The sequence below is a fragment of the Sinohyriopsis cumingii genome, chromosome 16 (assembly GCF_028554795.1).
Source record: "Sinohyriopsis cumingii isolate HCF-2022 chromosome 16, ASM2855479v2, whole genome shotgun sequence".
Taxonomy (NCBI): Eukaryota; Metazoa; Mollusca; class Bivalvia; order Unionida; family Unionidae; genus Sinohyriopsis; species Sinohyriopsis cumingii.
The window spans coordinates 700,674-714,949 of NC_142976.1; the positions used below are offsets into that span (position 1 = coordinate 700,674).

A 14,276-nucleotide genomic window follows, 5' to 3' on the forward strand; every position below is an offset into this window, starting at 1 on the left:
GTACACATCTACCAAGCATGCATATTGTTATCAGATTGTCTGTACATGTCCACCAAGCTTGCATATTGTGATCAGATTATCTATACATGTCCACCAAGCATGCATATTGTTATCATGATTGTCTGTACACATCCACCAAGCATGCATATTGTTATCAGATTGTACATATCGACTTTGCATGAATATTGTTATCATGATTGTCTTTACATGTCCACCAAGCATGCATATTGTTATCAGATTGACTGTACATGTCCACCAAGCTTGCATATTGTTATCATGATTGTACATATCCACCAAGCATGCATATTGTTATCATAATTGTCCATGTATGTCCACCAAGCATGCATATTGTTATCATGATTGTCTGTATATGTCCACCAAGCATGCATATTGTTATCAGATTGTCTGTACATGTCCACCAAAGATGCATATTGTTATTATAATTGTACATGTCCACCAAGCATGCATATTGTTATCATGATTGCCTTTGCATGTCTACCAAGCATGCAAATTGTTATTTATCATCTTTGTCCATGCCTGTCCACTTTGCATGCATGTTATTAGTATTCATCTTTGTCCATGCATGTCCGCTTTGCATGCATATGGTTAGTTATCATCTTTGTCAGTGCATGTGCACTTTTCATGCATGTTGTGGGGCCCCGAGCGGCCGAGTGGTCTAAAGTGCTCGCCGTTCTGGATCACTGCCATCTCACCTCTGTCTGCTTTGGTTCGAATCCAAGGCTCAGCTAGCATGGGTATGTGGGAAAGCCTGCCAGTAGCTTCTCGTGGTTAGTGGTTCTGATCTGGGTTTTCCAGGGTTCTTCCTCCACCAGTTATACTGGCTGCCATGTATAGCCTATCTTGTGCTGAAAAATGGCATTAAACCCTAGAACAACAACAACATGCATATTGTTAGTAATCATCTTTGTCATTGTATGTCCACTATGCATGCATATTGTTAGTTATTATCTGTGTCCACTATGCATCCTTATTGTTATTTATCATTGTGTCCACCAAACTTGCATAATGTTCCACATGAGCATCTTCCGTAAGAAGATGGTCACAGGTTGTACTTTGTCAGTGGTATGATTTATATTTTCAGTTGCATGATTGAGAAATTCAGGGCTTATGTTTGTTAAAGATACATGATACATGTTTCATATTTCAGGGCTCTAGTTTCTCAAAGAAACATGATACATATGTTTCATATTTCAGGGCTTTAGTTTCTCAAAGATGCACAATACATATGTTTCATATATCAGGGCTCTAGTTTCTCAAAGATACATGATACATATGTTTCATATTTCAGGGCTCTAGTTTGTCAAAAATACATATTCATATATTTCATATTTCAGGGCTCTCGTTGGTGCAGGCCTCAGTCAGTTCAAGTCTGAGTCGCTCCGATTCAGGTTTAATTTTTTTGAGAAATTCCGAACAACTGAAGCAAGGTAAGAATTTTAGAAGTTATCATATGCACTGATGTTGTATACAGGTGACATTATGAACAGAAGCCATCGTATGAATATGGCAACATGAATAGAAGCCATTATTTGAATTTGGCAATACAAATAGAAGTCATCATATGAATATGGCAGTATGAATAGAAGCCAGCATATGAATATGGCAATACAAATAAAAGCCTTCAGTTGCACTGGTGTTGGATACAGATGGCGGTATAAATAGAAGCCATCATATGAATATGTCAATACAAATAGAAGCCATCATATGAATATGGCAATACGAGTAGAAGCCATAATATGAAGATGGCAATATGAATAGAAGCCATCAAATGAATATGGCAATACACATAGAAACCATAATATGAATATGGCAATATGAATAGAAACCATCATATGAATATGGCAATATGAATAGAAGCCATCATATGAATATGGCAATACATCTGAATATGGCAATAAAATAGAAGTCATCATATGAATATGGCAATACAAATAGAAGCCACAATATGAATATGGCAAAACAAATAGAAGCCATCATATAAATATGGCAGTACATCTGAATATAGCAACACAAATAGAAGCCATCATATAAATATGACAATACATCTGAATATGGCAATACAAATAGCAGCCATCATATGAACATGGCAATGTGAGTAGAAGCCATCATATGAATATGGCAATATCAGTAGAAGCCATCATATAAATATGGCAGTATAAACAGAAACCATCACATGAATATGGCAATAAGAGCAGAAGTCATCATATGAATACAGCAATACAAATAGAAGCCATCATATGAATATGGCAATATGAGTAGAAGCCATCATATGAATATGGCAGTATGAGTAGAAGCTATCATATGAATATGGCAATAGGAGTAGAAGCCATCATATGAATATGGCAATAGGAGTAGAAGCCATCATATGAATATGGCAATAGGAGTAGAAGCAGGGCCCCAAGTTGCCAAGTGGTCTAAAGCACTCACCCTTACAGATCAATGTCATCTCACCTCTGTCTGCGTGGGTTCCAGTCTCTGGTTTGGCCAATGTGGGTATTTGAAAAAGCTCGCCAGTTGCTTCTTGTGGGTCGGTGGTTCTTTCTGGTTTTTTTTCCGGGTTCTTCCTCCACCATTTGTACCCTATCTTGTGCTGAAAAATGGCATTAAACCATATAACAACAACAAGTAGAAGCCATCATATGAATATGACAACTTAAATAGAAGCCATCTTATGAATATAGCAAACTGAATAGAATCCATCATATGAATATAGCAATATGAATAGAAGTTATGAATATGGCAATACAGATTGAAGCTGTCATGAATACGACAATACAAATAGAAATCATCATATGAATATGGCAATATAAATAGAAGCCATCATATGAATATAGCAAACTGAATAGAAGTTATGAATATGGCAATACAAATAGAAGCCATCAAATATGGCAATACAAATAGAAGCCATCAGATATGGCAATATGAGTAGAAGCCATCATATATGCACTGGTGTGTTATTGGGAAATCCTGCACAATGGTCAGGGTTTGTAGCAGGAATAATGCTTTGCCAAGTTCCTGCCATCAGACACTGATTCTGAGGGAGTGTTTTCTATGTTCCACTAACGTTAAATTAATTTTTGTCACATTTTCAAGCAAGAAAAAAGTTGGGAGAAAAATATGTCATTAAACTGGCAAGGATTTAGTTTTAAAAATGCAGATTATTGTTTGAAAGTTTTTACATCATTAGAAAGAGCATCCAGAGTTTGGTTTATATAAAAAAATTGCAAACTATGATTTTTGTTTATTGTGGTCAAAATGTTTTGTCTGAGCAAAATGTAACACACATCTAGGAATGAGAGATAGGAATATCTCACATGACTTTCTCACATGAGCAAGATGTATCACACGTATATAGAAATGACAGTTGTTACTGTTACAAAAGTGGCAATATCGTTATCAGCAACATTAACTACTGTCACCTATTATCTGAAAAATTATAGCTGAATCAGTGTTTCAGTTTCATCAAATTTATACAGGCTGAAGATGATTAAGTTCACTTAATAAATGCAGAAAATTTATGTCAGCAGGTGCATTTTTTCAGTAAAACACAATAATAAAGATATTTTTTTCAACAGAAATACAGTGCAACCCCAGATACTTTTCATTGACGTTTGCATTTTTTTTCTTCTTCATATTGTAATTGTTAACAGTTTTTAAGCCAGTGTTGCACATTGTGTGTGGGCTCACAGTGTTTCTTCCCGTGTCCCCCAAGACTTGACACTGCCCCCATGGGCATGCTTTCTCGCCAGAACAATCCAAAATTACATCTTCAACTTTTACTTGTTACTTGTTAATGCCCATCATTGTCTCTGTTGGCACTAGCAGTGGCCAAAGTCATGAAATGGCAATGAATATCTATTTTAAAACAACGTATCTCACAAAGGAAACATTAAAGATTTGTAGTAGTCGGCCAAGTTGCAGTGTAAAGTGTTTGATGACTTTTAATTAAACCTGCTTTCAAGGTTAAAGTCACCCCATATGGCAAGGAAGATTTAATTTATTTTGAGGTTGAAATAATGACAGAAGATGCTGCATTTATGATAGTACACAATTTGTCATTTAATTAAATGTTTGTTTGGAAAGATAGGTATTTTATTATAATAATTGCTGGTAGATAATAAGGGTATAGGTATTTTATTATAATAATTGCTGGTAGATAATAAGGGCATAGGTATTTTATTAAAATAATTACTGGTAGATAATAAGGGTATACTAAATTTAAATGAGAATAAAGTCCGAAACAGAAAAATTCAGTGGTGCAGCTCATTTCAGGTTATCCAGACATTCAGACATGTTAATATTTTCATAAGCTACTTGAATACAAATAAAAATTCATTGTAATGATAAAAATTTCATTGTAATACAGATTTAATTGTAATAATAAAAATTTAATTAATTGTAATGAAAAATGTCATTGTAATAAATAAAATCAATTGTAATAAGATAAATTTAATTTTAGTAAATTAAATGCAGATCTCCAGGGGAAGTATGATATCATAGTACAGTTATTACTTTGTGTTTTTCTTTCTTTGTCTTAGTGTTGATCCAAACCCACTTTGCTTTGATTGGCTGCAAAATGCACATGCAATGAAATAGACAAAATGCACAGGTAATGGAATAGACAAAATACACATGCAATGAAATAAAAATGCAAGTGATCTCACTTTATACTCACCTCTACAATGTGAGTAACCTCCTCTTAAATATAGTCTTTTGCAGCAAAGACTGTTGAATTCAAACTAAGTATTAAATTAAGTGGTTATATATTTCTGAAATTATCATTCTCAAACTTACCAAACACATTTTTGTAAAAGCAATTTTTTCTTTGTTTTATAAGGACCCATCTGGGTCTTGGGTCATGTGAAAGGAATGTCAACTGTATTGAGTGAAGATGCATCAAAAGCTGCAGTTCTTTTTATTTTTACTGATTTAGATCCTCTTAGTGAATTCTTATATTTTTAGCAAACTCAAAAAATAAAAACCATGTTAATGCCTTGGCAACAAACAAATCCAGAAATTGCAGTTTGACTTGCTTTATCAAGGTAATTCAAATCCTAACATTGTGTCACTTGCCTCTGCTGATGCACACGGTGCATTTATGTGTTAGTAATAATGGATACCTGGTACAATCTATATATTTGAGTAACTGAGCAACTTTCTTTCTACAGGAGAAATTTTGTATCAGCAGGGGCAGCGGCAGGTGTGGCTTCAGCATTCGGAGCACCTGTTGGTGGGTTACTCTTCTCAATGGAGGAAGTTTCTTCCTTCTGGACAACCACACTGTCATGGCAAATTTTCTTCTGCTGTATGGTCTCAACCTTCACCACAGATCTCTTCAACTCGGCCTTCCAGAGTTTTAGCTACACTGGCAGCTTTGGACAGTTCAAAACTAACCGATACATACTGTTTCAGGTACATGGCTTTAATGTTCTAAAAATATAACTTTTGTGTTATAAGGATACAATTTTAGTGTTGCAAGGATACAACTTTAGTGTTACAAGGACATGGCTTTAGTGTTATCAGGACATGACTTATATGTTACAAGGATGCAACATTAGTGTTAAAAGGATATAATTTTATTGTTACAAAGATACAACTTTAGTGTTACAAGGATACAATTTTAGTGTTACATAGACATGGCTTTAGTGTTATAAGTATGTGACTTAAGTGTTACAAGGATGCAACTTTAGTGGTAAAAGGATACAATTTTAGTGTTACAAAGATACAACTTTAGTGTTACAAGGATACAATTTTAGTGTTACATGGACATGGCTTTAGTGTTATCAGTACATGACTTAAATGTTACAAGGACACATCCTTTAGTGTTATAAGAACACATGAAGGTTTTGGCTTAGGTTTTTTTTTCATTTTCATTTACATGTACATTCTATAACCCTTTGATGAATTTAGTTGATAGTTACAATACATTATTATGAAGCTTAAGCAATACATTCTGTGACATGCTTTCTCAACCTTTTGACCTTTGTATGTAGTTCACACATTTTATATCAGTGGGCTCCTTGTCTTAAATATTTTGTTTGATTTTTCTATTTACAGATTGACAAGGGCATAGATGTCAATATTCTAATGTTTATTCCTACGGTTGTGATTGGTTTGATCGGAGGTGTGCTAGGGGCCCTTTTCACAATCTTGTGCCTGAAACTGACACGCATTCGGCTACGTTGGCTTAGCAAGATTGAAAGAGTTTGGGTACGGAAAATCATTAAGCTTTTTGAGCCAGCAGTTATCTTGGTAAGACAATTTTAACTACTGTAAACTTACAAACCAACAATTTTCTTGATTTAAACACTGTATTCTTTCCCTCTTCTTCTTGTACTGTACAAGCAAATATTTCAGTATCCCTACCTTTCTACACAAGCATCATAAGGCAGTGTCCACCATCTACAATAACTTAGCTCTGTAGATGGCTTGCACTTAGGGTCAGGAAAAACTCATATCGATTTTTAGCTCTCCAGGTCAAAGGTCAAGGTCACAAAGACTGAAGGAAGGAAAACAGATTCAGCACTTTAACATCAGTGTTTCACCATTAACCATTGCTAAACCTTGTGGATAATTTATGCTTTCTCTCTCCCCTTTGTTAAGTAACTCCTTTTGTTCCAAATATTTCCTAGAGAACCAAATAATTTATTTATTTGAGGTCAAATATGGAAACGTCTTTCTTGCTTTTTGTAGTACATTATGAGTAGGTGTGAAATCACAGTCTCACAAATTCTCTACCTGGAATACCATCCTTAGCAACTTCTTTGTTCTAGAGGTACGTCACTTTGTCAGGCAGATAAAACCTGTGCCAGCTTTTTTCGGAGTCATATTTTTCAGTGCATATTTTTTTTAAAAATGCAATAGAAATATGTAATGACAATGAATATCGGGTATGAAAGATTACAAAATAAATGTAGGGAGAAACTGTCATATTTGGCTTATAATTGGAAAATAATGGTAGAGTGGACATCATTGTGAATTGTCTTCTTCTTAAGTTTCAGCAGATATGCTTTTGTCTTGATGACAAAAATTTAAATATATTTCAAAAGCTAAAATAAAATAAAAAGTTTGATTTGCCATTGAAGTGAAGATAACTCATGCATGATACATTGCTAGAGACTTGAAACATTGGCAGTGGACAAATATGCATTACAGGCTTGGAGGTTGAACCCAGGACCCTGTATTTTCATATGCACAACAGGCATGGGGCTTGAATCCAGGACCCAGTTATTTCAGCAAAATTTATCCCATAGGCATCTAAGAAAGGGGTTTTGTCTACCAGTTATTCTCATTTTTTTTCCATTGTCATGACAGAAAAGTGAAGAAATTATTTTATAAATAAATGAATGCATCCTGTTACTCATATATGTACCTATATATCTACATGTATACATTTATTGGTCAGAATTTAATGATTTCCATGGAGGAAAGTTATAAAAGATGATTGTGCTACTTAATAATTTCAAGTTTGTTAAAATATTCCATCTTTTATCACAAATACATTGAATATTTATCCTCAGATTCTTTACATGATAACGTGAAGTTTGAGTATTGCAACTTCATCACAAATTAATAGCATGGACATGTGTGCATAATGCTTCCTTAATAAAAAATGGACACGTCATTTTATATGAATTTATCAAAAATGAAATTCATTGCCACCTAAAAGATTCATGCATTTTTCCATAATTTCAACATCAGAATTGATGTCTAAATGATATTTTCATATGCTCATTCAGGTATCATATTTTGTTATATTTGAAAGGTTGAAATATATCACTCTATAACAAAATAATTTTGAATCTTTTGCAGATTATAGTGACTGCATTCTCCCTGTACATGCCTTCCGTATTCACCTGCACTGAATTCACCTGTATACAGGGTGACACAGGTTTGGCAGTGTAGGTATTACAGCCTATATTTCAGGATAACTGTCACACACATCTGTCTATTTGTCCACCCACTAATACCCACTAAGTTCTTCAAGTGTCACTATGTCTACCCACTAAAATTCCTCAAATAAACATCAAAGTCTGATTGTCTACTCACTGAAATTCTTCAAATAAAAATCAAAGTCTGATTGACTGTTCACTAAAATTCTTCAAATAAACATCAACGTCTATTTGTCTACTCACTAAAATTCTTCAAATAAACATCAAAGTCTGATTTTCTACTCACTAAATTCTGCAAACAAACATCACAAGCATTCTCATTTAAGTAGGGGTAGGGCTAGGAACAGTTTCTTACCATCACCTACATTGAATATAGATGGAAGAGATACTTTTTTCATCTTTCCATGATTGATGAATTTGAGAGATAGTGGAACATCTTCCCAACATTTATGCACTTGAGCAAGAATTCTCTGAGAACCCCAATTTACTAAAATGTTTGTTTGTTGTAAGTCAAATATTGGAAATATTTTTGTGGAATGACAAATTTCTCATGCCTTTTTCAATAAAATAAAAATTGTTACATTGGATCGAAAGGGTGCACACACAAAGTGAAACATTTATTTTAGAAAAAAAATAATATAATACCAGAATTGATGAAATGACAAATCAGTTAATTTGTAGGCTAAGCTGTTCAGGACTTAATTTACATGCTAAATAATACCAAGACCAGATTTATTAATTTGCATACTAAACAGTACAAGACAAAACCTGTTAATTTGTGGAAGATATTTTAAAGAAAAGTTTTGAGTAAAAAATATATTATCTTATAAACTGTAGTTGAGACAAATTTGATAAAAGGTAGATTTTGTGTAAGAATTTGATTGAAACTAAAAAGTTTTGTAACATTGTCTGCAAGCAAAGTTAGATGGTATTAACAGTGTGTTACCATATACATGGTTATTTTTTTCTCTAAGTTATTTTGTCACACTTGTTCATCATATAAAAAAATAATGTATAGAAATACAAGTGTCAGAATATTTTAGTTTGTGATGAAACAAGGTTGATATGCATGCAAGTGTTTTACAGTAACTTTTTGTTCTACTGGTCATAGACCAGAAGAGCCTATGATAGGTCTTTCATCCGATGTCTGTCCATTCATTAGCACAAGTTTGTTATTGTTACTTCTCCTTAGGAACTTGGAAAGTAGCCGTGAAACTTGACAGATACATTCATATTATGGTCTACATGGTCCTAAATGAAAATGGCACTGCTTGGACATCCAAGATGACCACCAGGAGCTGCCAACTTGAAAATCTTGTTTTCATCACTCCTACATGCATGGTCTTATCAACATCAAATTTTCACCAGAGTAGACCGCTCCGGTGGCCTAGTGGTTAGAGCCTCCACCTTGGATGCAATAGGTCATGGGTTTGATCCCCAGCTGAGTCATACCAAAGACTTACAAAAATGCAACTAACAGCTGCCTCACTTGGCGCTCAGCATTAAGAGGTTAGTGTTAGGACTGGTTGGCCTGGTGTCAGGATAATGTGACTAGGTGGGACATCATGCTACATGTCTGCGGCATGATGCCCCAGTGTTAGAAATCACTATAAACTTCCACACTGCAGACATCATAGTGATATGACTGAAATTCTTTTAAAGCTACGTAAAACAAAATCCAAATCACAATAAACAAATCACCAGAGTAGAAGATGGGATGTTCTTGTCAAAATGAGGTTTTGACTAGAAGGCTTCTTATGATGTCTAGCTGGACATAAGTAGAAATGGTGCTGATCTGAAATCCAGTATAACTGTCATGGCATCCATCTTGAAAATCTTCTTGTCAAAACTCCTTAATGGAAAGTCATATTGAGGTGGGGTTTTCACCAAAGGACTTCTTATAATAACTTGTTGGTCCTAAATGAAATTGGTGCTGTACAAGTACTCGCCATGAAAGAAAAGTCATACTGACATGGTGTTTTCAGCACATAACTTGTTATGATGTGTAGTTAGTCCTAAATGAAAATGGTGCCGATCTGACATATAATATGACTGGATTTCACCAATAGACTTCTTATGATACCTAATTGGTCTTAAATGTAAATGGTGCCCATCATACATCCAGTATAACTGCAGTGATGAGTATCATACAAATTTTGTCACTATTACCCCGGAATGGATGATCTTTATGACATGGGGTTTTCACTAAAGATTTCTAATGATATTTACTTTCTTCTAAATGAAAATGATGCCAATCTGAAATCCACTGTGTGCACCATGGCAGCCATCATGGAAATCTTATATCACTGAACACTCACAGTTAAAATGAACAGATGGTCTTATCTTGAAATCGTGGAGAAAAATTTTCTGGATAGAGTGTCAGTCCCTTCAAGGGACTCTTATTAGCACTTTCTCTTTTTCTTTTGGACCGGTCCAGTGGCCTAGTGATTAGAGCATCCTCCTCGGATGTGGTGGTCGTGGGTTTGATCCCTGGCCGAGTCATACCAAAGACTTACAAAATTGGTACTAACAGCTGCCTTACTTGGTGCTCAGCATTAAGAGGTTAGTGTTAGGACTGGTTGACCTGGTGTCAGGATAATGTGACTGGGTGGGACATCATGCTACATGTCTGTCGCATGATGCCGCAGTGCTAGACATCACTATAAAACTGCCACACTACAGACAACGTAGCGATATGACTGAAAAACTGTTAAAGCTACGTTAAAAATTCAAATCACATCACATCTTTTATCTTTTTCTTTCTGTCCTGTGTTGATATATTAGAACATGTAGAAATCACCAAATTTAAATGGTAAATTATTCATATATTATTTCATACTCATATTGCAAACAGTTTCTTTATATAGAACAAAGATAAATTTGAGTGCTTACAATATGATTAGGAAATCACATATAATAGTGTGTGTGTGTGTGGGTGTGTATATAACTTGTTTGCTTGTGAATATGTTGCATCATGTATGATTATAAACTGTCAACCCAAGACATCCAGTATTGGCACTGTTGAGTTGCTGGTGATAATAAAGCAAAGAGTTTCAATTGATACAGTATATATTATACATTGATACAGTCTATAATGTACATTGATATGGTATATAACATACATGTAGATATTTGTATTGACTGCATCCTTGTTTTGTCCGTTGCTTGCAATTTGTGCTTCTTTTGAAGCCTCTCAACATGTAAATGCTTGAATATTGTTTTGAGCTTTAAAAATGCAGTTTAAATTAAATGTTCCAGACCAGAATGCCATATATTATAAATTTAAAACATATTGTTACATTCTCAAACTGGACCTTGTTGTTTTCTGTTTAGGAAGGGTTGTTTTAATGACACACGAAATCCTCTCCATGTTGAATCAGAAGTGGCCAGTTACACCTGTCCAAACGAGAAGGAGTATAAACTGAACAACAACACATGGATGACCAACAGAACATATAATGAAGGTAACAAATTTAGACCTATGCATTAAACTGAACAACAACACATGGATGACCAACAGAACATATAATGAAGGTAACAAATTTAGACCTATGCATTAAGCTGAACAACAACACATGGATGACCAACAGAACATATAATGAAGGTAACAAATTTAGACCTATGCATTAAGCTGAACAACAACACATGGATGACCAACAGAACATATAATGAAGGTAACAAATTTAGACCTATGCATTAAACTGAACAACAACACATGGATGACCAACAGAACATATAATGAAGGTAACAAATTTAGACCATTGCATTAAGCTGAACAACAACACATGGATGACCAACAGAACATATAATGAAGGTAACAAATTTAGACCTATGCATTAAGCTGAACAACAACACATGGATGACCAACAGAACGTATAATGAAGGTAACAAATTTAGACCTATGCATAAACTGAACAACAACACATGGATGACCAACAGAACATATAATGAAGGTAACAAATTTAGACCAAAGCATTAAACTAAAAAAAAAAAAAAAATTGGAGGAGAAACAGAACAAGTAATGAAGATAACAAATAAAACCTAAACATTTTGTTCCTGACTCACTTACAAAGTTTTCAAAAGCCAAAGATTGCTTCAACAATTATATTCATCCAATAGATGCTTAGTTTTAGCTGAAGTTGAGGAACAACAGGTGTTTGATTGTCAAAGATCAATCTTCAACTGGTGCTCTATGTGTTACATCCTAAATTTGCATATTTCTGGCAATGTGTTACAACACCAGTTTCTCAAACAGTCGACTTCAGCATGCATCAGTACACTTGTATGACTTCTTTCCAATGCTGTAAGGATCAAAAAGCACATTTGTTGAGACACATTTGATTAGGTTTAATTTATAGGGACACATTTTGTTTAATTTATTTGGACATGTTTGATTTAATTTATAGGGACACATTTGGTTTAATTTATAGAGACACATTTGGTTTAGTTTATAGGGATACATTTGGTTTAATTTATTTGGACATGTTTGATTTAATTTATAGGGACACATTTGGTTTAATTTATTGGGACAGGTTTGGTTTAACTTATAGGGACACATTTGGTTTAATTTATAGGGACACATTTTGTTTAATTTATTGGGACATGTTTAATTAATTTATAGGGACATGTTTGGTTTAATTTATTGGGACACTTACTTTAATTTATAGGGACACATTTGGCTTAATTTACTGGGTCATATTTGATTTCATTTATAGGGACAAATTTGGTTTAATTTATTGGGACACATTTGGTTTAACTTATTGGGACACATTTGGTTTTATTTATTGGGACATCTAAGAAATAGCAAAAGTCTAAGAAATGCTGCAAATATATCACAGCCAAAAATGATTGGTCTTGGACAGTTTTCATGCCTTGCAAATTAACAAGTGTTACAAGTCTATGCTTTTAAAATAAATAACAGAAAAGAGTGAAAGAAAACAAGCTTTGTAAAATTTAACAAATAATTTATTTCCTAAAATTCAAAGTAAAAATTAAAAAAACGAATTTATGGTATTGCAAATTAAATCCCAAAATAATCCAAGAATTACAGACACAAGTCCTAGTAATTTAAAGTCCTGAATAAAATTCAGTAGCAGTCCCATATAAATCCAAAACTGAAGGTGATGATGTGTCTGTTATAGTTCCTTGAGTGCTGATGTGCCAACAGTCTTTTTGTTGAATCACAATAATATAATTCCAGGTTTGAATTCAATATAAATTCCAGTGAATGTCTTTATCCAAGAATTTAATCAGAGCACTTTTGTATTTCCAGAGAAAATAATCACTTGAATTCAATAAATGAAGGAATAAAATTCAGCTCAACTGGACACAACATATAATAAAATTTCAATGTGCTAGACCTTAAAGCAACGGATTAGAATCCTCTCATTTACACTATATATAGATTTCTACTTGACCTCGGGTCACAATTATCATTTTCTATATAAATAAAACATTACCTAATTGGAAAATAACCTTCTAGAATGATCCTGATGTGTACAAAACAGTAACCAGGATTATGTATTAGTCACTTAGGAAATTCCAAAGCTAGACCCAAATAAAAATATTTACTTCTTCTCTTAATTATAATACTGATTTTAAACCCATACATACAGAGAATAATTTAGCTATGTATTAATTATTTACAATAAATAAAATTTAATAAAGTCAATTTGGGTCAAACAGACATTAACTCAGTTTTGGACAAGGTCAAGTCCAACATACAATGTTACATTACAATAGCATGTAATGAGATAAAATAAAACTAAAAAACAAAGCAAATTAAATATACATTACACAAGTTTTAGCTGAATGTTGGCATTCTCCTGGGCACAAACCCCTTAACCTTTTTCATTTATTTACTATTTCTGGGACACTACAGTGAGATCAACATTGGTATATTTTATATATGTAAGGGTATGTTCATGATTTAATGCTATATCAAGAAATGATACTGCATCTGTCCTTTTACGTTTAGGGCATAAAATATTGGACATGTAGATGAAGGTTGGTCTTTTTAAATAATTAGGCCAACAACTATTCATTTTCTCTCTCTCTCTCTCTCTCTCTCTCTCTCATAGATTGCAGAAAAGTTATTCAGTAAACCAGCGCTTCTGTATATATGACATGCATACACACAAAGATGGCATTTTGAGTAATTGAAGAAGATTAGTACAATCTCAGTATTGTGTTTTAATTTTATTTTGGTCAAAAATTCTAACTTAAAAATTAAGAACATAGTATTGTATACCTGTATTGAGTGTTCATGTATGATACTAAATATAAACATTGACATAGTACACATTCATGTATGGTAGACATCCACCCCTAACTCAAGGAAACATTTAAAATCCAACATTTACC

The 14,276-nt window shown here is 33.7% G+C and overlaps 1 protein-coding gene across 1 annotated transcript in view; it reads left to right on the forward strand.

Moving 5' to 3' along the window:
- Nucleotides 1-14,276, forward strand: part of LOC149779805 (chloride channel protein C-like) — a 96,255-nt gene that overhangs the window by 49,443 nt on the left and 32,536 nt on the right. The window contains exons 7-11 of the mRNA XM_089936473.1: nucleotides 1,356-1,448; nucleotides 5,190-5,433; nucleotides 6,079-6,273; nucleotides 7,834-7,922; nucleotides 11,247-11,377. Coding sequence (XP_089792599.1) covers nucleotides 1,356-1,448; nucleotides 5,190-5,433; nucleotides 6,079-6,273; nucleotides 7,834-7,922; nucleotides 11,247-11,377 — 752 coding nt within the window. The remainder of the gene's footprint in view (nucleotides 1-1,355; nucleotides 1,449-5,189; nucleotides 5,434-6,078; nucleotides 6,274-7,833; nucleotides 7,923-11,246; nucleotides 11,378-14,276) is intronic.